Below are 25944 nucleotides of genomic sequence, written 5' to 3' on the forward strand. Positions count from 1 at the left end.
TTGTAACCTATGCCCCGGGTTCATATAAGATTTTAAGTAAGGGGTGGTCATATATACTTCAGAGTTGGCTCAATTGATTGAAAATTAAAAGTTATAGTTACATTTTTAAGAGTCATAAAAATTAATCGGAGGGTATCTAACCCCTCTCAAGCCTTTTCCCCAAATGTATCCGATAAAAATTTTGAGATAGCAGTTTTGTTCAAGATAGTCGAAAATCAAATTACTATAACTTAGGGGTTGAGAAATCCTCTGTAACACCTGGGACAAGAATTGTAATTTATGTAAGTTGCAAGTTTTTAAGACTTAAAAATGATCAAAAAGTAACAAGCCCCTTCTTATACCTTTTTCCCCCAAATACATCTTATCAAAATTTTGAAATACCCGTTTTGTTCAAAATAGCCCAAAATTTAGATTATTATAACCTACTGTAAATGTAAAATATTTTAAGGAGAAATCCTCCCTAGCCCCCAGGGTAAGGATTGTAACATGTGTAAGTTGCCCCTTATCAGAATATTAGGTTTTTGTGGAAGGAGTCGTCGTATTAACTTCAGAGATAGCTCATTCGATCGGAAATTGAAACTTCTAGCGCTTTCTTAAGAGTCAAAAGTGATCAATGGACAACTAGCTCACGCCCCGCTTTCCCAAAGGGCAGCCGGTCAAAAGTTTGAGATAGCCATTTTGTTAAAAATAGTTCAAAGGCCAAATAACTATGCTTCCAGGGTTGAACCCCCTCCCCCAACCCTTTGGAAATGGCCCTAAGTTACGAAACTTAATTATTGTTACTTTAACACTTTGTTTAAATTGACTAATTAAAAAAAGACTTTTTCCACAAGACTAGTTTTTCAAAGAAAACCAAAGAGCTACATATAGCAAAGATTGAGCAAAAATAGAGTAAAAAATTCTTCCAAGCTTAACACTACCACAAATCACTATCTATAAATAAATGAAACTCAAAACGAGCAGAAATTACAATAAATAGTCGAGTCAAACTAAAAACGAGCAAAAATTAACATGAGTAGGGCTGATAACCCCTATGCCTCCTCAAGACCAGAACAGAAGTTGCGCTTTACTGAAAAAAATAAACAAACAAAAGACCGTGGATTGTCAGTTTATTAACATATAATGACATTTCTTCCTAAAGGTTTTAATAATTTTTCATTTATGAAAGTAGGAAAGGTGAGAACATTTCAAACGCATTTTGTTTTCAGTAAAGCGCAATTGTGTTCTGGTCTTGAAAAGGCATAGGAGTTACTATCCCTACTCATGTTTTGCTCGTTTTAAGTATGATTCGGCTATTTATTGTAATTTCTGTTCAATAGTGATTTGTGGTAGTTTTACACTTGGAAGATTATTTGACTTTGTGTCTTGCGGAAAATTAAAAAAAAAGAAAATTCTGTTCGTTTTTATTGACACAGTCTTTTCCACGGAAAGAATAGTATTGTATATATTTTCAGTTTTCTTCTATAAGAATCCATAGTATAGGTTGCTATTTGAACGTTGAAGAAACTTTCTTCAACAATTTTAATCCTGACAAACAGAAATTATTCCATATATGAAAGGAGTTCTGCCCTCCGCAACGCCTCGCTCTTCACGCTAAAGTTTGACTCTTTGTCACAACTCTACTTTTTAAATGAATAAGAAAAACTTTGGCACAAAGAGCGAGGCGTTGCGGAGGGGAGAACCCCTTTCATATACGGAATAATTTTTGTTCGTTTTAAGTTTTAATGTCGCTCCTAACTTGCAATTAAAAAACTTTGTTTTTTTGCTTAATTTCTGAACGTTTTAGAATTAATACTCATTGTCATTGTCAATTAATTTATCATTGTTTCTTTTTTAATAATGCTAGAAAATCCTGCGCCCCCTTCATGGAAATTCTCTTCCCTCATGATAAATTTCTTTGTGGAAAGATCCTCCCACATACCCCCCTCCTTTGAACCCCCCCCAACGCAAAAAAGTTCCCCTGAAAACGTCTGTACACTTCATAATAACCATTACTATGGTCAAAGTTTGTAACTTGCAGCCCCTCCCCTGGGGACTGTGGGGGATTAAATCGTCCCCAAAGACATAGTTATTAGGTTTACGACTAACCTGAACAGAATGGCTATCTCAAAATTTCGATCCGGTAACTTTGGGGGGGAATGTGCGTAGGAGGGGGCCTAGGTGCCCTCCAATTTCTTTGGTCACTTAAAAAGGGAACTAGAACTTATAATTTCCACTAGAATAAACCCTCTCGCGACACTCTAGGACATCTGGGTCGATACGATTACCCCTGAAAAAAAAAACAAAAAAAAAACAAACGAATAAACACGCACCCGTGATCTGTCTTCTGGCAAAAAAAAACAACAAAATTCCACATTTTTGCTGATAGAAGTTTGAAACTTCTAGAGTAGAGTTTTCCGATACAATGAATCAGACGGTATGATTTTCGTTAAGATTCTATGACTTTTAGGAGGTGTTTTCTCCTATTTTCTAAAATAAGGCAAATTTTCTCAGGCTCGTAACTTTTGTTGGGTAAGACCAAAGTTGATTAAAATTCCGTTTTTAGAGTTTCGGTTACTATTGAGCCGGGTCGCTCCTTACAACAGTTCGTTACCGCGAACTGTTTGAAAACCCCATAACAATTTCTCTTTTAAGTGTATATATACAGCATGTAGGTCAAAATCTACTAACTGCAGTTTGTTTGCACTGAGGGTTGTGGGGGATGTCATTCTTAAAGTCATAATGTTCGTTTTTTTTCAACTACACTGAACAAAATGGATATTTCAAAATTTTGTTTGTGTGTTTATTAAAGGAAACTGGCCCGTTCAATTTCCAATCGAATGAGCTGTAAGTCCCCTCCGAAGTTTATACGATCATGCTTTCTATATATACCTTATATGCCAACAGGGCAAAACTTACAACCCTTGCCCTGAGGGCTTGTGATCCTCAAACACATAATTTACGGAGCTTTCAATCACGTTGAAGAAAATGGCTATCTCAAAATTTTGATTGGATGTGCTTGGGGAAATGGTGGACATGGGAGGGGGGCTAGTTTCCCTCCAATCACTTTCGACCATTAAAAAGGGCACTGGCTCTTTCAATTTTCAATCAAATGATTTGTTTGATCATCTCAAATGGTCATCAACAAATGACCATCTCAAAATTTCTATCGGATGCCTTTCGGAAAAATACGAGGAGCGGGGGAGTATTCACCCTCCGATCACTTTGAATCTCAAGAAAGGCACTAGAACCTCTGATTAGCAATCCAATGAGTCCCCTCCAAAGTTTATACGATCTCCCTTTCTATATATACCTTATATTCCCACAAGGCAAAACTTACGACCATTGCCCTGAGGACTCTAGGGGGGGGGTGTCTTCCTGAAAGACACAATTTCCAGACTTTTCAACAGCGTTGAACAAAATGACTATCTCAAAATTTAGATTACATATGTTTGGGGAAATGGTGGATGTGGGAGGGGGTTAGTTGCCCTCCAATCACTTTTGACTATTAAAAAGAGCACTTCGAAGTTTTAACAAGAACAAATGGCCATCTCATAATTCCTATCAGATGCATTATGGGAAAATACGAGGTGTATGGGGGGGGGGGGCGGTGGTTGATATCCACCCTCCGATCACTCTGAATCTTAAAAGGGCATTAGGACATCATATTTCTAATCAAATGAGACCATTCTGGAGTTTTTACGATTAGACTTTTTATGTATACCTTATATACTCCCAGGGCATAACTCATAACCCTTGCTCTCATTGCTGTGGGAGGGTCGTCATCCTCAGAGACATAATTTCCAGGCCTTTCAATTATGTTGAACAAAATGGCCATCTCAAAATTTTGATTGGGTATGTTAAGGAAATGGTGTGCTTGGGCTGGGGTCTAGTTGCCCTCCAATCCCTTTTGACTATTAAAAAGGGCACTAGCCCTTATAATTTTCGATCGAATGAGCTCTTTTTGAAGTTTCTACCACAAAAAATGGCCGTCTAGAATTTTTGTCGGTGAAGCAAAAACCTTATGTGCCCCCAAGGCGTAACTTACAACTCTTGACCTAAGGGCCTCAGGAGGATATCATCCTCAAATCAATGATATCCGGACCTTTTAACTACTTTGAACAAAATTGCTTATCTTTGAACTTCGATTGGATGTGATTGGGAAATGGTGGGCGTAGAAGGGGGGTTAGTTGCCCTCCAATCCCTTTCAACTATTAAAAAGGGCACTAGCCCTTTCAATTTCCAATCGTATGAGTTATTTTTAAAGTTTCTACGACAACTCCTTTGATACAAAGTGCCCTGGTTAAAAAAAAAAAATAATAATAATAATAACAAAGTGCCCGCGTCGCTCTATACCTAAATAGCGCTATTGCGCTGCCGATGATGCTTGGATTTAGTGATTTACGTGGTAACTCCGATTTAAGGTGTAAGGGCTGTAAGCTATGCAAGCTGCTAATTGCTTCTTTGGTACTTTGTTTACTTTGATGCTTTCTTTACTTCACAAAATAATTTTTTTTAACTGAAAGTAAGGAGCGATATTAAAACTTAAAACAAACAATAATTATTCTGTATATGAAAGGGGCTGTCCCCTCCTCAACGCCCCGCTCTTTACACTAAAGTTTGACTCTTTGTCACAACTCTACTTTTTAAAACAATACAAACTTTAGCGCAAAGAGCGGGTTATCGAGGAGGGGACAGCCCCTTTCATATGTAGAATAATTTCTGTTCGTTTTAAGTTTTAATGTTCGTCCTTATTTTCAGTTAAAAAATTTGTCTTTTTTTAAATTTAATTTCTGAACCATTTTGAATTAATGCAGGTTTTGAATTTAGTTCACCGTACATGAAAAATTAAACCAAAATTTGCATATTAATTTTATTTTTTAAAGTAATAATGACCTTACAATAACCTAAGTTTGATTTTTGTTTCAATTGTTTAGAATGACTCCTGAATCATAAAGCCTATTTAATTAGAAATAACAGGCTCTTTTAAAAGTTAAAAAAGGAACTTTAGCGTAAGAGCGAGCTTCTGAGGAGAGGCAACCCATCTCATATACGTAATATTTTTTGTTCGTTTTAAGTATTAATGTTGCTTCTTACTTTCAGTTGAAAAAGCATGTCTTTTATTTAATCGCTGGTCGTTTTTAAATAATGTAGGGAAATCCACCTCCTTCTCAAAGGAAAATTCTCTTCCCTCAAGAGAAATTTCTCCACGGAAAGATTCTCCCGCGTAACTTAAATTAGCGACATTTGTGGAACTAATCTTGTAAAGGATAGTAATAAAACAGCCAAAGAAATATTATGAAAATGAGTCATAAGTTGAGCAATTCTCAAATGATTGAAATGAATGAAAGAAAATATCTTTAAAAGACATACGCAATAATTTATTTTTGTTTTAGGTTTTATTGCTATTCCTACTTTCAGTTGGAAAAAACTTTTTTTTTATATTTAATAACCACAAGGCGAACACATACAATATCTTTGGTTTATTATCACATTGAAATCATGGTTAGGAAGCTGCTTAAGGTAAAATTAAATGCTAAGATTAGCTGGAAAATAACACGAACAAATTGTTGCTAATATCAGCCATTATTTTACAAACTCGAACTTTAGCGTAAAGAGCGAGGTACTGACGAGGGGACGAACCCCCTCATGTAAGTAGTAATTTCTGTCCGTTTTAAGATTTGATGTTACTCCTTACTTTCAGTTGAAAAAAACTATTTTTCTTAAATTTAATTTTTGATCGTTTTTCAAATAATTTTGGGATATCCCGTGCCCTCTTCAGAGAAATTATCTTACCTCATGAACAATTCTTCCAAAGAAAGATCCCTCCAAGTAGCACAATCCCCCTCCAAACAGAAAAAATCCCCCCTGAAACCGTCTGTATACTATATATAAACAATGGGCAAAGTCCATAACTTGCAGCCCTTCCCCAGGAGACTATGGGGGATTGAATCACCCCAAAGACATAGTTATTAGATATTTTGACTATGCCGAAAAAACAGCAATCTCAAAATTTTGATCCAGTGACGTTGGAAAAAAATGAGCGTGTTGGGGGCCTAGTTGCCCTCCAATTTTTAGTCACTTGAAATGACGTTAGAGCCTTTAATTTACGTTCGAATGAGTCCTCTCGTGAAATTTTAGGACAAATGGGTTGATTAAGATCACTCCTAGAAAAAAAAAAACAAAAACAAAAAAACGTATCTGTGATTGTTTTTCTGGCAAACGATACAAAATTCCACATTTTTGCAGATAGGAGCTTGAAACCTCTACAATAGGATTCTCTGATACACTGAATCTGATTGTGTGATTTTCATTAAGATTCTATGATTTTTAAGGGATGTCTTCCCCTTTTTTCGAAAATAAGGCAAATTTTCTCAGGCTTGTAGCTTTTTATGGGTTGGATCAAACTTGTTGAAACTTATACATTTAAAATCAGCATAAGAATCCAATTCTTTTGATGTATCTATTGGTATTATAATGTCGTTTTTCGGAGTTTCGGTTAATACTGAGCCGGGTCGCTCCTTACTTACAGTTCGTTACCACTAACTCTTTGATTTCTCAAAAATAACTCTTTTTACACCTATTTGGAAAACAGTAGCAATATAACATTTTCTTCAGTAGGTAAATATTCGAAGCTTTATTTATTGAAATCATATTTTAACAAGTTGGATAGGAGAATTCGTCAAATCTGATCCGAAACAGAAACAAACGAAATAATCCGCCATAAGAAAACTTTTTATCGTCCGGCGACCTAAAATTGCGCTTTCAAAGCGAAATTCAACGCCACTCAGATACAAGCCTTGGGGTATTCCCCTTTTGAATGAATTATAAGGCTACTTCGAAAAAGACAAAAGCACCTCCAATACCCTCGTAATAAGCGACTTCAGCGGGGAGCTTGTGCATGAACTTTAGTTGTTCCTGGTTATTAATTCTTCCTTTCCAGACTATAGAACTTGTCATACATTTTTCGTGTTTTTTTTTCTTCAGCAGATTGAAAAGCTAATAAACGCTGAATGGGTGGTACCCATAGCGTCACGGTCGGAACTATTTGGAGCTAAAAATTCAACTTCCTCAGTACCGCAAACTTTTGAGCTTACTGACCTTTAGATTTACTCTTGGCAATAAGTTAAACGTAACGAAGCTTGAAGTGTCTTTTATCTTTTTTTTAAGACTTAAAAAGAAACATAATATTTTTTCCTTACTGAAAAGAAAACGAAAAATGAAGGAATGGGACGGTCATGACATAAAAGTTGTCTTTGAATAGTCATGACCACCTTAAGGTTTCATTTTAGTTTAAATTAAATTTTTCCTGCATATTTAATGATAAATATACAATTGGTTCTTTTTTAGATGTGTGTCCAAAATACCCATTTAGAATAAAATACTGCCATTTTAGATACGATTGTATCCTGGGGTGGGCTTCAGGAAATTTTCTTTTCAATCAGACATACCAGTCCGATTTTGCATACGGCCCCTTCACTCAGGGATTTTATTCTTCCCGGGATTTAGCCAGTGGTAATTTACGCTAATCAGAATTTTCCAACCAATTAGAAAATTCTGTAACCTAACCTGATTTGCTCAAATTAGCGCTAGCCAATTTTCAGCATTAGTAAAATGTCACTGTGAATGAGCCTTCAAGTATCATCACATTTTAGCAAGTTTTCACTCTACCCTTTTCTAGAAAACTTGGTCGCAAATCTAAAATTGAAGTCGAATAAAAAGTGCCAAGAAATTCGGTTGAATTGATAATTTTTGGGGAGTTAGGGCCCTGAAGCCCTCCCTCTGCGCACGTTCTTGACACGACCATCTTTTTTTGTTGCACATGGATCAGTTAAGATTTCGATTCTCCTACCCAATTTTCCGGAAAATACAAAATATAGACGTACACCCTTATTAGCGAAACGATTCAAAGACACAAAGTAAGTGGATCAGGCGTATATCTCTGACAAGTCCACAGGATAAAGTTAGTGTGCATCGTCCGTAAAGGCCAATCCCAAGCATATAAAAAAAAATCAGTTGGACTTACGCTCAGTTTAGCACAAAGGTTTAAGATGGGTGTGTTTTCGCCATTACTTCGGTTTAAGGCGGCTTAAATCTTCAACGGATTCGTACAGATAAAAAGCATGGTTGACAATTTGTTTTTTATATTTTTTATTATTTTTCAATATTTTTTAAATATATTTTTTAATATTTTTATATTTTTTAATATATTTTTAAATATATTTTTTTAATATAAAATATTTTTCAATATTTTCAAATATTTTCAATATTATATTTTTCAATATTTTTTATTTATTTTCAATATGCTTCTAGTTAGAAAAGTACAAGTTCATGCACCAGAGGTGAGACACAAACAAGATATAATAACAGATGTGAAGGTACCGGAGGTAGGGTTGAATGATTTGCTAAAGGTACGAAGTTGTTTACACCTAAAACAGAAAGTGCATAACCCCTTAGGAAAATCTTCCATCATAAAAATATTTGTGAACGAAACTTAGTATTAAACTGACAATACAAAAGTTGATTTCTCTGAACAGTAAACGTTCAAATCGATCCAGACCATGTTAACCTTTTTGAAGCTTGGGTGGTCTGTAAAAAAAAGTGAATTGGGCCGTACACAATCTGAGTTATGGTTAAAGCACACATCCGGCACTTTCTCACTTCTATGATAGTAGACAAAATTACCTACTAAGCTTCTCTCCAAGGACGGATGTATATTCAATCACATTTTAGTAATACTAAACTAAACTGACCTTCTGATACTCCCTCTGAGGATAGCTTAAAAAAAGATTTCTGACAGCGACGTCAGAAATGTCAAAAAGTCAGATGAAACCTTGAGACGTAAGAGTGACGACATTAAAATTTCATTATCAGGATAAGAAAAAAAAACAACAACAAATAATTAGGGTCGGATCAACATCTTGCAGGGGTCCTAAGCCAAAATATAAATGAATATGAGGCTCCAGCACCTCTAGGGTCCTCAGCGACTAGCTTGTCCTTAGGCACTGTGAACTTTATTGGAGCGTACAAACAACGAAGTCTGTTAAGGAAATGAAATTGTCACTTATTATCAATATACAATTTTGTTATTATTCTAAATCAAAGTTAGACCAAATAACCCACGTACGGCAGACTTGTTGGCACGATTTGTTCGGTAGGAGGGGGGCAATTGGAGTGGTGGAGCCGGTAGCGGCCCAATGACAAAAAACTAATCTTATTAGGTAATTTCAATAAGAAACACCCTGAAGAGTGGGGCAGGCTCTGAGACCTCCCTTCTGTGAATTTCCCTCGTGCACTGTGCTGAACAGTAGGTAAAAAATGGCCCGCGTCAATAGTAACAAAAACTCTAAAAAAAAAAACTTTTAAAACTATATATCCAAATATTTTGATTTTTATACTAAACCTAGATATGTAAATTCATTAACTTCAAAGTTACCAATCAAAACTAATACCCAAATTTTTCACGATTCTAGAACCACTGACACAACAGGGTTGAATCTCGATGAAGAGTTGAATGACCCACAACTCTACTAGGAAGAGCACAATTTACACTTAATATTTAAGGTAAAAACCTATTTTCGAAATACTTTTCAAGCACTTTTTCAAGCTTCCTAAATACAAAAACATTTGAGAACGAAAAATAAGTTAGAACAACAAGAAATGTAAGACAAATTTTTTTTAGTTGGTGTGAATTAATATTCCAAAAATCTTAGAATTTCTTAGGAGGACCTCCATTCTTGAAATTACAATCTTTTATTTTAATTTTGAATCCACTGCTTCTCTATCAAGACGTTTGAGCACTTTCTCATTGACAATTTTAAGGCTTTTAACTATACAACCATGCTATTTTTTATATGGTTCGATGACAAAGAGATCATTTCTAAATTTATTTACCAATAGATTTACCAACACAACAGTGTTTACATATTGGGCTTAAGGGCTTTTCGTCGCAAATATTATTTATAAATCATTATCTATTCGGCAATGTATTATAATTCTCCCTCAGGGACTTAAAAATCAGGGGGGGAGGAGAGCTTTGGGGCACGAAATTGTCAGGACTAAGAACTATAAATTTCAAAAAGTCACATTCTTTGAACAGACAAGTCTTCAAACTGTTTTTGAAAACCAGAGTTTGAAACAAAAATAATGTTTTTTTCAGTTTTTCATGTTCAAAAATTTTATTTGGTCGAGCTGGCCATTTGGACTTGTCTTGAAATCCAGGTAGAATTGGTCCATCCCCTCGGAAACGCTTCTTTTGAGACGAATTCCTGCTTACTTGCTATAATCCAAGCCCTCTGCATGTCATAGCCTAAACGTACGAAGAAAACTACAAAAGTTCGGCAAGACAGTATTTTTTTTTATGATTATTGGCTTGGCCCTTATATGGCCAGCGTTTCATTTCTCTTTAATCGTTTGATTTCCCTGATTAATTTCAACAGGATAATGATTTTCAATTAATTTAATATTTCAGCTGGGTGAGCTGGCCACTGGGTTTTGTTTTCAACGGAGTTTTCGATGACAGGATTCCTCTCAGGTAATTAAGATATTTATTATTTTTTTCATTACATGTTTCCTGGCCCCATCCCAAGTGATGATATGCCGCTAGCCCTGGTAATCACGTAATTTTTTATTTTAAGGACATTTGTTGTACCTTCTCTTGAACGGTTCAAGAGGATTTTCCAGGATTACGTCTGCTGGCAGTGCATTCCTGGTGGCGACAGACCTTTGGTGAAAACTGTTTCCAAGTATTCCTGGCGGGCTTTACGCTGCACAAGGTATACTTGACGATCTATAATTTGGAGAGTTCATTGCAAAAGCTTTACTCTATGACAGCTCCTATGATGGAGGAACGAACATACCACGTCGGAACAATCTTGGATCGACTGCAAGGGTCTGACATCAGAGTTGCTGGAAGTTGCTACGCAAACTCCTCGATTTTGAACACGTTAAGGAGGAGAGTTGTTGTTCGCTGGAGGAAAAGGAAAGAGAGGACATGGGTATTCCATGACTGGTCTCATGCAAGACGTCAATTGTATTAAAATAAAATCGCCAGGGAGGAGGCTTTTGCATCTTATGATGGCTCCTAGGTTACGTTCCTTGAGTAGGAGGATTTTGCTTTCCAGAGGTGTTCAGCCCATGCGAGATCTGAAATTCAAGAAAGTGCAGTGCATCTGATATTTTTATTGCCTCATATATATAGATGAAAATAGGGAGAATTCTCACACTCCGCGCTTTCAAAATTAAAAGTTCTTTATTTTTTTAACAATTGAAACTGCGAGCCACGCATCTACCCGCACCTCAATTTTCTCCAAACCAGTCTGAAATTTCTTATTGGGTTGCTTTGTTCTTTGCCTTTCACGATGAGAACTTTTATCGTCGTGTCATCTGCAGTGTGTTAAGTTTCACAAGGCTATCCTCTAAACTATTTATGAGAACTTTGAAAAGAGTTGGCCTAAGCATATTTTCTGTGAGTGTTTCTGACAACAATAGATGCTTTTTTGAAACAAAATCTTCAAGGACAACACGTACCGACCGTTGAAAAAAAAAGCTCATTGAATAGCCCTCTATCAACTCAAGAGGCATACGAAGAAGTCCCTTATGCCACACGCGGTCAATGGCTTTCATGATGCTAAAAATGGGAAGGCGAGTACAATACCCTAAGACAGGAAGTGAGCCCACTCCTGTTGCGGCTCAATTAGACGTCTAATCTGGACCCTTTTTCACAAGAACCATATTGTGTGTCAGCCAATAGCCGATGAGATTCAAGGAACTGATTGAGAGTCCTATTAATAACATCCTCATAAGCTTTTGGGTGATTGGGACATGATTTGATTGGGCGATAAGATTCTAAATTATTAAGGTCATTATTTGCTTTTGGTGAAGGGACTACACGAGCAAGTTTTCAGACTTTGGGGGAGGATCCGATACAAAACATAAATGAATCATAAATGAGGCAAGGGGACCGGTAAATTCAGGAGCCCATCTTTTAAGAGTGATAAGAGAGGTCGTGTCCTAAACCTTTGATGATATTCGGTTGACTGAACGTTCTAAGCACTTGTTCTACTAGTCATGTTTACTCTGATGGTCTTCTTATCTGTTTGCTGCGGAAAGGGGGGAGGGAAGACTTCAGCGTCATCAAGTTGTAAAAAGTTTGCAGAAGCATCCACCTTTTCTGACCAGAATGTATATTGCCTCATCGACATTAATTGACAAAATTAAGGTTGTTTTAGATGAGGGTAAAGCTTCATTGATGATTCTCTACCATTGTTTTTTAGCTTTTCTTTAACATTACGTTTGCGGCCGGATCTAGCTTTACGTGTAAGTCTAACAGACCTGTTTTGAGTTCTCAAGAAAGAATCCCGATTCAAATTCCGTCAAACGCTATTTCTGGTGAGCCTTCTTTCTGACACTAGTTGACTTTCTATAGTCGATGTTGACGTATAGCTTATTTCTAAAAGAGAATTATATTTCTTAGGTGGACAAAATTAGTCAGCAGCCTCTGTAAAGCAGCCGCTTTTTCATAGAGTGAAAAGGCGATGGTTTAAAACCTCTCTTGTAAATTATTCATGGAATTTTCACCCCTTTATCATTATAATTAGCGCAACATTCGAGCTTCTGGGAGACCGTTACGCCTACCCTCCTTTGGATTCACAGCAGACTTATTATTTACCAAGCAATTACATTCTAGAGCCCTATATCACAGATAAAAGGCATATGATACAGATGTCGTACAGAACAACTTCATGGCGACCAATAAGTTTGGTTCTTGTGCTGATGTGTCTTCAGTTTTTCTCAAAAAGTTTTTATGAATGTTGCAAGCAGGCTTATACAGAAAATTCGATTTTTAGTACAGCGAATTGAACAAAATTCACAAGACAATCAAAATTTTCCGTGTGATTACCAATGTCTTCTATTTAAATCACAATTATCACGAATCAAAGCACGTCTGATTCCCAACAGTTTGTTTTTTAAGGATTGGAGCATATACCTGTTGGACAACTGAGTTATATGCCTTCACCTGCTCTCTATGGGTAGCCATTTAATATTACTGCTGTTACTAGCAAGTCACCGCCACACCAAGCCACCTGAGGCCAACACAGCTACGCACGCTCCTACCATCCCAGTCTATTCAAAAACTACCTCCTTAAACCCTCTTAGGAGGTTCCTATTCTCCCTAAATCTTTCTTTATGACATCTTCCCACCTCAACCACGGATTGCTTTCCATTTAGTCCTAGACGGCTGGCCAAAAAGAAAAATCTGTCATCCTTCATCCGCAAAACGTATCCTACCCATCTCAACCCTTTTCTCAATATAGCTCTAGAAAACAGGATTGAACCACACTTTTCATACGGCCTCCTGTTTCAAATACGGTTAGTCAGTCGGGTACCCAAAACAAACCGTAGGCAATTTCTCTGGAAAACAACTAGAAATTTTCTAGAGGTCTAGAGGTTGCTCCTCTTTTCTGGAGCAACCATGCTTCAGAACCACTTTTGACAGCTATTATCACTAGCTTCCAATATTCTAATCTAGGTTCGCAGACTTATCTTTCTATTCTTCCAAACATTATTCAACTGCGAAAAAACACCCTGAGCAATGGCTATTCTCCTTTTAACATCTTCATTGCTCCCACGATCTTTGCTAATAGTCCTGCCAAGGTATGTAAAGCTGTCCACCTGATTTATCTTTTTGTTACCTTTTCATCTTCAACTTTTCAAAGTCACCTTTTCAACTTTAACCGGAGCAGTGTTATTCTCATACATAGCACTAATCGCTTTAATGTATTTGTCTGGTATACTATACAATGATAAGAATTTTAGTAAAGCTCTTATCAGCTGAATCAAACGATTACTAATAACGTATAAAACTGAGGACTAAAGGGTGCTGATGATTCAAGCAATTCTCAATTTATTAATCTAAGAGCGAAAATTTGGTCGCCACATTCGCTACCCTTCCTAAAACTGCACTGTTTTTCTTTTAACTTTGTCTACAGCATCTCTAAGTCTAAAGAGCACCATCATACTAGGTAATTTGCTACCTACAGAAACCAGGCTGATGCATCTATAATTACCACACTCACTCTTATCACCTTTTTATATACAAAGATTTAAATAGGGTTTTCTTAAAATCGCAAGGTACTTCCTTTTTCTAAAATCATATTCATAATCTTCAGTAAATTGCCATATAACTTTTTCTTATTCTGTAAGCTGCCCAAAACTTTCATTTATCTTCTGATTTTTTTTTGTCAGCATCAATTTTCTTCACAAAAGTAAAAAAGTTCAAAATAGGGATGAAACCTTTTAATTGACAGTGAACAGATAAATTTTTCTTTAACTGGATATTTCGAACACATATACATTGTTCATCATCAGCAGTAAATCTACATCAATTTTCCTTGTTATAATTGCGCTCTAAAGACCCCTCCCTCTCGCAAGTATTGCTATCTGGCGTTTTCTTGATGTATCGTATCTATGTTTATGTTAGTAGCATCGATAAGCGAACTAATACGACCAACACTGGTCTTCAGAAGATACCATAAATTCAATGGAATGAACAAATAAACTATCATTTAAATAATAAATTTCCGTGCACTTTTTTAAACTCAGGATAGTCTCTTTACTGTAAAGTACCAAGTACGCCGAAGATGAAAAATGTAATTTGATTGTTTAAATTTGCTAGAAAACTTACTTACGAAATATGCAGCCATTCCATTTTTAATATTAAAGGGCTTCAAATTAAAAATAAATAACTAAAATAAAGGTGGATGCAAAATCTGCCAAAAAAATAAGCTAAAACTTATAAACAGCTTACGAATGTGTTAAGGCTTACGAAGGCTTTCCTTTGAAGGTGTGGTTTTCTTTGCGAATCAACAGATTGTTAATGTTTGAATTTTCACGAAAAACAATGTAAATTTTAATTAATTTCGATTATCCGTTTTTCCAATTCAACGTGGCAACACTGACGTACTGTGGTACTGTCCTAAAAAATTTCGTGATTTTATGATAACCAAAAGAAAAATCTTAGAAAACTGTTGTTTTCTCGTATGAAGTATGGGGCACAAAATATTTTAATTTTGACGTCCTTAGTACGTTAAACTTTAGAAAGTGGGAGACATTGTTAACAACCACAAATGGCTATGTGTTATATAAGTACAACTATAATATATAAATAATATAAAAAATAATATCAATAAACTAATTTATATATATTTTTAGTTTCAAAAACCTCTCCTTACTTTCAGGTTTAGAAACTGGGAAACGTCATTAGCGATCACCAACGGCCATCAGCGAGGCAGCTCTCGTTTGGGTAAAGAGGATAGTATGAAGCAGACAAAGTTCACCAAGAGACCCTGACAAACCTTTCCCTAATATCATAGTAATAAATCAACCTTAAAATGTTTCCTTGAGTATTATGCTGAAAAAAAAACCGTAAAAATAAATACTTCAAGCTTAGATGAGAAGTTTTAAGTATATTCTAGTTTCTTGATCAACATTACAGCGAGTAGGCTATGTATATCATGCATGGCTAGTATGCATCCATGTTAGTACGATCTGGATGTAGACTGTGGCTTGATATGGTTGTAGGGTTGTATCAATTGTTTTAGGAGGAAATATGTACAAATATTTCCCAACTTAACATCAATAACACATCTATTCAAGAAGACTTACGATGCAATTCTTATTAGTATGAAACGAAACGGATACAGAAGTCCATTTCCAGAGTCACAAAACGAAAAAAGGAGATAAAAAAACGAGGTAAATCACAGCCAGTGGAAGAAAAGAGAGAAATACAGACTTTTTGGTCGAGAATTCAGTGCAGGAAAAAAAAAAGAAATTTAGATTAAAGTCCAAAAGAAAATATAAAAAGAAAACCATAAAAAAATGAAAAAGAAAAGACGCTTTCTTAAGCAACAGAATAAAAAGCCTGATACTGGACGTCATATTAAACTTCCAACTGGGAGCACATTTCGTGGGGGCTTATTTGAATGCTTATTTTTTTTCCAGGTATATCAGTTAAATAACAATTATTTAAAGTAAAAGAGCAAAATTAAAGCCTTCAAGGAGAAGGATTTTAATCCAATAATAAAACAAAGCTAAAATGAACACAAATTAGAATAAACAGAATGCTGCTACAACCGCTTCAAACACTCAACAGGCTAGAGTGTCATCGGTGCTTTACTGGAAACAACATGTATTTAGAACAGTATTTACTGGACGTCATATATTTCTCATAACATCAACAGGTAAAAGCAAACCAAAACTATAACAAAATAAAAAACAAACTTAGAGGAAAGGAAGAGAAAAATACAATTTCTTCGAGTTTAGTGACTTTCAATTTAATTTAACTTTTTAAATATATAATTATTTTTTGCAGTACAGAACGTTACTAAGCTTCCCTTTGATTCAATTTTATTCTTAACTATATGTAACTGATACTAAAATACATTGTTTACAATGTCAGTTGGTAATTTCTGAAGCAGCCCGTTTAGTTTATTGAAGCAACATTTTTGATTTTATTTTCATCATTTATTAAAACAAGGGATTTACAAAAAAAATGGTAAATATAGATTGAAATCTATCGCATACTAGGATGTAGAACCTGAATAAATTTCTTCAACCTGTTTTATATACAAAAAACAATTTTTGGTAGTTTGAGCATTAAAGTTTTCAATATTATAATAAAAAAAAATAACTGTTAAAGATATATATTCATTTTAAGATGAATTTATTATAGACTGCAATATTTTTTTTTATTTTCGGCATAATATATACATAATATTTATTCATTCATAGTAATTTCCACTTGTTTTAAGTTCGATTTATTATCAACAAAAATATTTTTTTTATTTTCGGCATAATACATACATAATATTCATTCATTCATAGTAATTTCTATTTGTTTTAAGTTTGATTTATTATTGACTGCAATATTTTTTGAATTTTGGCATAATACATACATAATATTCATTCATTCATAGTAATTTCTATTTGTTTTAAGTTGAATTTATTATTGACTAAAACATTTTTTAATTTTCGGCATAATACATACATAATATTTATTCCTTCATAGTAATTACCTTTTCCATTTGTTTTATTTATTATAAGACATTATTATTTCTGAATCTTTTAGATGTTGAAATAGTTGTCTACTTCGTTTGATAAGCAATTAAGTGCAAACGAAGATAGAAAAAGACGGATTAAAAAATGTCGAGTCAATTTCCTGTCACTTTTTTGCTCATGTTAAGGTTACTTCCGTTCATTAATTTTTTTTTCCTGTACTGTTTGGATATATATATATATATATATATATATATATATATATATATATATATATATATATATAGCACTGAAGACGACTTAGTGGAGATCTTTACCGAAATGCCTTCTTTGTTTCCGTTATTTATTAGATGAAAATTATTCTTGTTGTAGTTTTGTCTTTATACAGCTTCTTCGTTTTTTTTTTTGTAAGCCTTGCATAGCCAGCGTAGGGTCCCAACCTATATAAAACTAAATGTTTCCCTAAACTATTGCTCGGTGTTCCTGTACGGCTGTTTTTAGAAAAGCGTTTTTATTTCTGTACATCACTAAAGAATTCAACTACAGAAGAGAGAATAATGAGGACTTTTTCCCAAGGCAGTAAACCAACAAAACCTATTTGAATATTTCTGCCCTATATCTAAGGGCCGTCTTCAGCAAAAAAAAAAAAAAAAACACTTACAATAAAAGTTCTTGGTTAAAAATCCATTTTTTAAAAAATAGTCTTGGCATCATTACTTTTTAACGAAAAGTTCAGCCAAGACTGTGTGATAAAAGCTAACATTTTACAAGCTAAAAAGGTTCATTCATTTCACTAGCGGTATTTATTAAAAATTGGAATAATTTCTTATCGCAATATTTGCCTTCTCTGCAGCTAATCTTGTAGTTCTTTTGGGATTGGACTTGTTTTTATTCGTTCCTATTTTTGTTTTATTTTGAATTAGATTATTTTCTATAATTGATTTTGTGTACATAGGGTTGAGTGTGTATTCACCCAAGTCTCATTGCTAATTAGAATTATTTCGTCAAATAGAACATAATGGTTTGGATTTTCAAAAATATGATTGCTTAAAGCTGAATCGAAAGATATGGAGTTATTATACTAAAAAAAATTTTCTCAGCATGCAGTTGAAGCCTGTTAATTATGTTCCTACTTGTCAGGAGAACATTTTTATGTTACGAGCTACGAACGTTATCAGGCTGTCTTAGAAGCTGTATGGGGGGAACATTCGATGCATTGAGCCTTAATCACCATTAAAAAACTCTCTGATCCTGGCTTAAAGTATTCATATAGGTCACATCTTATGCTAGAAAAAAGAAGAGAAAAACAAAAAAAATTTCTCCACCTGCTCAGTATATCGGGAAAAACAGAACCTTTAATTTAGTAAAAAAGAAATAAAGTGGATCATTCATCTAAATGGGCGTAAACTCTTCTTAACTTTTCCCGTTTGTTTTTCTTGTTATGCTTTTTCCAGGGTTTATCCAACATATTCAAACTGAAAAAAATCAAAAAAATCAGAATTTGAAAAATTCCAAGAGATGGACACAAATCGTGTTTTTTTCTAACAATTCTAAGAGAATACACTTGCAAAAGATAAGCTACATTTTTCAAAGAAAAACAGCGTCTTCTTGGCAAATATTTTAAATTAAAAAGATATGGACGTTCAGAGAAGAAAATTTGTTAGACCATGTCATTCAGCAGCATATTAAGGGGAGAATGATGAAATTAAACCTTTATAATAAGCATTTTCACAAATCCAAAATTGAATTGAGCTAAACCGTTAAAATCCAGTAAATCAGATTAAAAATGCTCAGATGAGTAATAATCTTGACGGAATTTCTAGCTCAAAAGCTGCCACAAAATACGCCTGAATTGAATAAATACGGCCGCTTTAAACTTGGAAAGCGCTGTCCAGGCCTTTTAGCTATTCCACTTCTATTTATTATAAATCCATTTTATTAACCAGAATTTTTTTTTACTATTATACTTTATTTAAACACAATATTTACTCATCAAACAGTTCGTGATAACGAACTATAATTAAGGAGCGACTCAGCCCAATAGTAACCGAAATTCTTAAAAATGAAATTTTGACAACAATAGGTACATTAACAGATTTGGCTTTTTATGCTGATGCCAACTATATAAAATTCACTAAGCTTAATATTATCCATCAAAAGCTAAGGGCCTGAGAAATATGTTGCCCATTGTTTATATATAAAAATGTTATTGTGACATATGCAGACATTTCTGAGGGGATTTTACACGAGGAAAATCAGTTTCGGGGGGGGGGGGTGAACTTCCCAAGGAAAGTTTTACTTCCCTATTACTTACTATTAAGTTATCTCACTTGTCTTACTTTGTCTTTGGCGACTTAATTTTTTTAGAGGGAGGGGAGAGAACTGTCCCGGGAAATTTTCTCGGGGATTTCCCGCTGAAGAAATTCTCCATGGGGGGATTTTCCATGGGAGAAATTATACATCGGGGAATTTTCCCCAGAAAAAAGATTCTAATGGGGGGGGGGGGGAACTTCCAGGAAAAATTTCCCACGGAAGGAAAAATTTCCGGTCTGATTTGAAAAATGACCAGAAATTTACAAAAACAAGTCTTTTTATCAAATAAATGTAGATTAAAGAGAACCTATTACGTGGAATTGTCCGTACGAAATTTTCTAGGGGAATTTTTCATGGAGGGAGGTGGCAGACTTACCGACTTTATTTGAAAAACAATCAGATATTAAACAGTAAAAGAAAAATTCAACTGAAAGTAAAGAGCAACAATAAAACTTCAAAAGAACAGAAATTATTCCATATATGAGAGGGCTGTCTATCCCTCAACATCTTGCTATTTACGTTAAAGTTTGAATTTGGCCCAATTCTTTAACAATGACTCCTGAAAGACAGGTGCAGTTTATTTGGAATGTGAAGCTTGTGTTAAGCGTGAAGAGCGAAGGATTAAGGAGGGGCTAGTCCCCTCATATATGGAAAAATTTCTGTTCGTTTTGAGTTTTAAAGTTGGTCCTTAGTTTTCAGTCGAAATTTTTTATTTAATCACAGATAAACTCCACAGTCCGCCGTGTTGTTATTGGTCAACAGGGGCAGATCCAGGGAAAAAAGATTTCGCTATGATCTCTCATTATCTTCCTCCAGATCCCCCAGTGTCGAGCCTTCAGAATAAATTCAGGTGTCCCTTTCCGAGCCAAGCCTATGGAATATGTTCATAAGAAAATTTTCTATTTTTGTACTGAATATGTTAATAACAGCAAACTTGGTCCATTTCACTCAAAAAGTGGCATAATATACATCCGATTTGAATAAATACGGCCTTATATTAGCTGAAAAGCACTGTCTAGGCATAAGCCATTCAACTAGGCCACTGACACCCACGAATTCTGCTTGAAGTACCAAGGACATGATGTATCCATACTTAAAGACGGCGATATTCCAAGATCTTCTTTTGATTGTTTTAAAATTACGATGTGTTTAAGGCAGGTCTATTTGGTAGATCTCTAAACAACTCTCATTCGCAAAAATTAATACGGCCATTCAGTCGCAAAAAAATTAAAATCAGTTTATTACTTAAGATAGCTTCATCTTCAAAGGAAAGCTATAATAGAAAAAATAGATAGGAATTTAAATGATTGGTCCCATATTCTTAGGCAGTGATAATCGTGTTTTTCTTTTTCCTTTACTCCGTATTGTGTGTGTTTAATTATGACGGGTTTTTTAAATAATATATTTCTTGTAAGATTGTTTAAATGTTATTATTCTGCAGCATGTATAGCAAGCCACCATTTTTGAAGTTTTTTTGCTTCTTTTTTTGTTTTGTTTTTTAAATTCTGGTTTCTTTCATATTATCTGTTTGCCTTGTATTTTGCGAAGCATTTAATTGTTGTCTTTATTCTTTTATTAGTTTGTTTTCTTTTACTGCTCCGTCTTCTTGCTTTTGTATAACGGGTTTTCAAATAAATAAATAAATACACCCTTAGCTGATGGAATACTATATGTTTTTAGGGTTTTTTCTGCAAATTTTTCATCCGTATTTTTTTAAACTTCAAATACTACAATAACTTCTTTCATTTTAAAATTATTTTAAAAACATAGATTCCATGAATAAAAACGGGGATCGTGGAGAAAATAAAACTGTGATGAAAATTTCAAAAGCGGACGTAAAAACCTAAATGCAAACATAATATACAAGAAAAAAACGAAATATCTACTTTGAGTTTGATGCAGTGCCATCTATAACACCTCTTGTATGATTTTCTCCAGGATATACAGCTCGTCCTTTACTGTGAGCCCTGCCAATGTTTTGATCAAAGAACGTCCTATCAAGCAGATCTGGAGTAGTTTTAGAAGTCTGGAAAACAAACCATAAAGATTAGAAAAGAAGTTATACAGGATCTAATATACAACACATGAAGAACACAAAAAGAAAAGGATTTTGCTGGGATTTTCAAAGACAATATCCTAGTTGGCTCTTTTTAAGTATTGTCAAGATGCTGGTTTCAAACCTTTTATCGTTTAGTTTAGGCTTGATTATGTCATATCATGGTTGCAACAATAGTTAACTCAGCACTCATAATGACCAAAAACTAAAACAAAATTAAAACACTATCAAGTGTCAAAAGTTAGAAATAATAGTTGGTTCTAAAAACAATTTCGGATATATTGAAAACGAGCTCGATCAAAAATGGTGGCGTATAAAACGACACCACTGGAATCAACATAGTTAAAACTAAATATAGGTTCTGAGCCGGCTATGTTGAAAAGCAAGAAAATTAATTTTTGGGTTGGGTAATATTGATTTGTCTCTCTTTTTCTTTTTCTTTCGGCTAAGGATAGTAGGCTATCACAAGGTGGTAGAGATGATTAATGGCTCACCTACTCAAACCTACGTAGTTTCCATAAACACGTCTTGATAGCAAAAAAAAGCATAATTTTTGAATAAAATTGAATCTTGTTCCGATACAAAATGACATAAAATCCTTGGGATTCAAAATATTTGAAGAAGATGAATCTACAATTCATATTTTATACAACTGTCTTGGAAATAGTGTTCCTCTTTATGAAGTTAGTGCTATTGCGTTGATTATGATACACTAATATTCACTTGATCCTTTCTGTTTGTATGACTAATGAAGACAGTAGTTATTAACGTGTTCTTTCTTGTCTGCATTCTCAAGTCCCCCCTCCCATCCTGGAAAAAACTATTTAATAGCCTTGCCTTTTATAAAGCTCAAACCTATGTGTACCATTCCTACGATACTTTCGAAAAAAATGAAGCGAAGTTGAAAAAAAAAAATCTCACTCTGATCTGGCAGTTTGGAGATGTTAACTCAAAATCTTTGTGTAATTATAGGCTATGTAGCAGCTGGAGTTAGACATCAGGCCCCGTATTGCCAAAGAGGATCAACCCACTGTACCAATAAGGGGTAAAAAAGAGCCCCCAAACTGATAGAAATGCATAAGATTAAAAATATTTTGTATGACCCTTAAATTCAAATAAAGCATGAAAAAAGCCACGACTTGCAACAAATCATGAGATATTGAAGGAGTTTTTTTTTGTACATTTGTTGTGGGGCGAATCCGACAAAATTGAGGTTCTGTACTAAAAGATCCATTGCTCCCACACCCCAGGTGGCTAAGCTGGCATAGTCACATCACTAACCCTCACCCAAAGCCAGGACGTGGGTCTTGACAACACGAGGGTTTGAATATGCATACTTAAAGCTATAGGATTGCAAGTCCAGTGTGCAATCCACTCGACTAAGGTGGCTTCAAAAATACCAGATACAATAATAACTTTAGATTTTGAAGCCAAAAATACTTAGTTTAGGACAAATAGAGCCATCAAAAATGTTACAGGATGTCCAGTGTCGCACATGGTACGCGTCTAAAACGCATTAGTGCTCGACTCAATCGATAACAAGTTAACATTCAATAGTAAGATGTGAGAATGAATAGACTACAGAAAACGTGATAATTTTTCTTTCATAAATACTACTTGCTGACAGACAGGGCTGCAGGTATTGGGAATTTGGGATCTTGGGATGAGTGCATATAATTAAGGCGAAACGAAAATATAAAAACGGATATAACTTTCAATTCAGACAGATAACTTTGAAGTATATAAAGCGTAGTCATTTAACATCCAGATATTTTTTTTTAACTTGAATTTCCATCATTGAATCTTGAGAATTTATCATTATTTGTACTTAATAATTCATTCTTATCTATATATCTTCTGTACGTATTTACATATTTACTACATCATTGTTATTACACTTTCACACAAGTTATTATATTATTATTATATTATACTATTGATGAGGATAAGGATAAAGATCCCCCCCAGAGCCATTGATGGCACATTCAGTTTCTTCATCTTCATTCAATTCAGAAACTGAATTGATGGCAATTCAGTTTCTGAGTCTTATTAATTGGGACAGGTAGCAAGCATGTCGCCTAACCTCGAGGAAATGGGGATCGATCCCCAGGCCCCATATTGCTAAATAGAGCGTTAATCCTATCTGTTACCACAGAAATATTATATATATATATATATATATATATATATATATATATATATATATATATATATATATATGTATATATATATATATAAATATATATATATATATATATATATATATATATATATATATATATATATATATATATGTGTGTATATATATATATATATAAATATATATATATATATATATATATATATATATATATATATATATATATATATATATATATATATATATATATATATATATATATATATATATATATATATATGTATACAGAAAAATATCTGTAAAACTGATAAGAAAAAGAAACGAAAGAGGAAGGAAAGCTACGCCATTTACATTTACAAAGTTCTCAAGCAAGTGCATCCCGACACTGGTGTTTCAAGCAAGGCAATGAGCATCATGAATAGCTTGGCCAATGACATCTTTGAAAGGATTGCTGCGGAAGCCTCTCGTCTAGCTCACTACAACAAGAGGTCCACCATCACTAGCAGAGAGGTTGAAACTGCTGTAAGGCTGCTCCTACCAGGAGAACTTGCCAAGCACGCTGTTAGTGAAGGCACTAAAGCTGTAACAAAGTACACAAGCTCCAAATAAGGGAGGTTTCCCCCGTCTATTAGCGCTCAATCAGCCGGACCCTCCCAAACAGCCCTTTTAAGGGCTAACACCTTATTTCAAATGCTCTACTCTCAAATTGCTTTCATTACTCCTGGCTTTGATTTGCGAAATCTTGGGTAAACAAGAACCCATACTAATCACAATTCAAAACAATAAAAAGGCTCCCTGTTTCGAAGGCAGGTCTCAATTTGCTTGTTGTATAGAAAGTAATATCTATTGGCGAATAGCTAAAGAGAATAGAAAAGGGGACCTCGACTTTTTCATGACATTCCATTGAAAGCATTTTTAAAGGTCCGTGGGCCCCATTGGGAGCTGTTCATTTTTTTGGGTGTTTTTGGATTTATTAGGCTGGCCTAAATTGGCTTTTTGCGTGTTTCCTTTTCATCAGATGTTTTGGATCTTGTTGAATGCCATGCTGAATCTATGACTCATTTTTACAATAATTTGACGTAAATCTGAAATAATTTCGACCTTTTTTTTTTGGTTATTTAGCCCATAGTGATTTTTGGTTTTGTTTTTTTATGTCCGTTGATTTTGAATTAAAATCGAATAGTTGTGGGCATCAAGCCATGGCCAATTGTAGAAAAGGCCAAGAGAGATGGTCCGATTGAGTGAGAGACAAATCTGGCATTAACCCACTTATCAGGATTGTATAAAAATGAGTCTGTTCATTTTCTGGGGGGCATTTTTGGATTTATTAGACTGACCTAAATTGGCTTTGTGTCTTTCCTTTTCATTAGATAGTTTGGATCTTGTTTACACGACTGCCTGTCCATGGGTTATTCTTTGTGGTTGATTGTGTATGGCTATGCTGTTTGACCTATGTGATTGTATGGATTGGTAGGGTTAAGGCCTCATTCAAGTTCTGATCTATATTAATCACTAATGTAGGAAAACAGTCTTCCTTTTCTTCTTCTGTCTTCTATCTTTATTTTAAATGTGCTTGTGCTGTTGCATTGGTGATTTCTCTTTTCATTATATATATATATATATATATATATATATATATATATATATATATATATATATATATATATATATATATATATATATATATATATATATATATATATATATATATATATATATATATATATATATCATTTTCCGTATGTTATTGTATACTATCAGTATTAAATATCTTATGATGTTTGGTAAATGAACATAAGGATATTCAAGTTTTCAATTGTAGTACATCTAACTTTGGTTCTATTTTTTGGTTACATAGGAAGATTGTAAAATCATAGATAAATTTTAGAAAGCATATTCATTTCTCGGTACAATCTTTTCCATCTTTAAAGTTTTTCCAGCAATTCCGTTCAAAGATTAAAACAGTCTACGATAAACCTTTGCAAAATTGGCCTCAACATTATAATAACATATTTATCATTTTACATGTTATTATGCTAAATGTTATTTAACGTTACTGTTTTCCAGAAATACTTTTTTCATGTTTAGAAACAGATAATAGTTAGGGGGGGACTAAATCTGCCAAATGCAGGAGGCGTCCTAACAATGTTTTACTTCAATCTATGTATTCTAACTGTATGTACTTTATCGTGGGGAATATGCACAGTAAGCATAATGTGTACAGCAAGGACGAAGTAAAGTTTGTACTTTTAAACATGAAAAAATAATTTAGCGCAGACAATTGTGAGAAGACGGTAAATAGTGACTGTTCATTCCTGATGAAAAATGAAGACCATCGAGGTCTTTCAGACCAACTTTTTTCTTAATAGGGTGAACTACCCAGAGACCAATAACGTGCTTG

General features: G+C 34.3%; 2 protein-coding genes across 2 annotated transcripts in view; one reads left to right on the top strand and one right to left on the bottom strand.

The window, feature by feature from the left end:
• The window catches only part of LOC136039616 (uncharacterized), a 29405-nt gene extending 13836 nt beyond the window's left edge, over positions 1-15569 (top strand). Inside the window, exons 2-3 of the mRNA XM_065723504.1 lie at positions 10451-10513; positions 15219-15569. Coding sequence (XP_065579576.1) covers positions 10451-10513; positions 15219-15330 — 175 coding nt within the window. The 3' untranslated portion in view covers positions 15331-15569. The remainder of the gene's footprint in view (positions 1-10450; positions 10514-15218) is intronic.
• Positions 15570-18371: 2802 nt separating this feature from the next.
• The window catches only part of LOC136039614 (large subunit GTPase 1 homolog), a 54592-nt gene continuing 47019 nt past the window's right edge, over positions 18372-25944 (bottom strand). The window contains exons 8-9 of the mRNA XM_065723501.1: positions 21234-21373; positions 18372-18509 (exon numbers count right to left, since the gene is read on the bottom strand). Coding sequence (XP_065579573.1) covers positions 18419-18509; positions 21234-21373 — 231 coding nt within the window. The 3' untranslated portion in view covers positions 18372-18418. The remainder of the gene's footprint in view (positions 18510-21233; positions 21374-25944) is intronic.

Source organism: Artemia franciscana, chromosome 19 (assembly GCF_032884065.1).
Source record: "Artemia franciscana chromosome 19, ASM3288406v1, whole genome shotgun sequence".
Taxonomy (NCBI): domain Eukaryota; kingdom Metazoa; phylum Arthropoda; class Branchiopoda; order Anostraca; family Artemiidae; genus Artemia; species Artemia franciscana.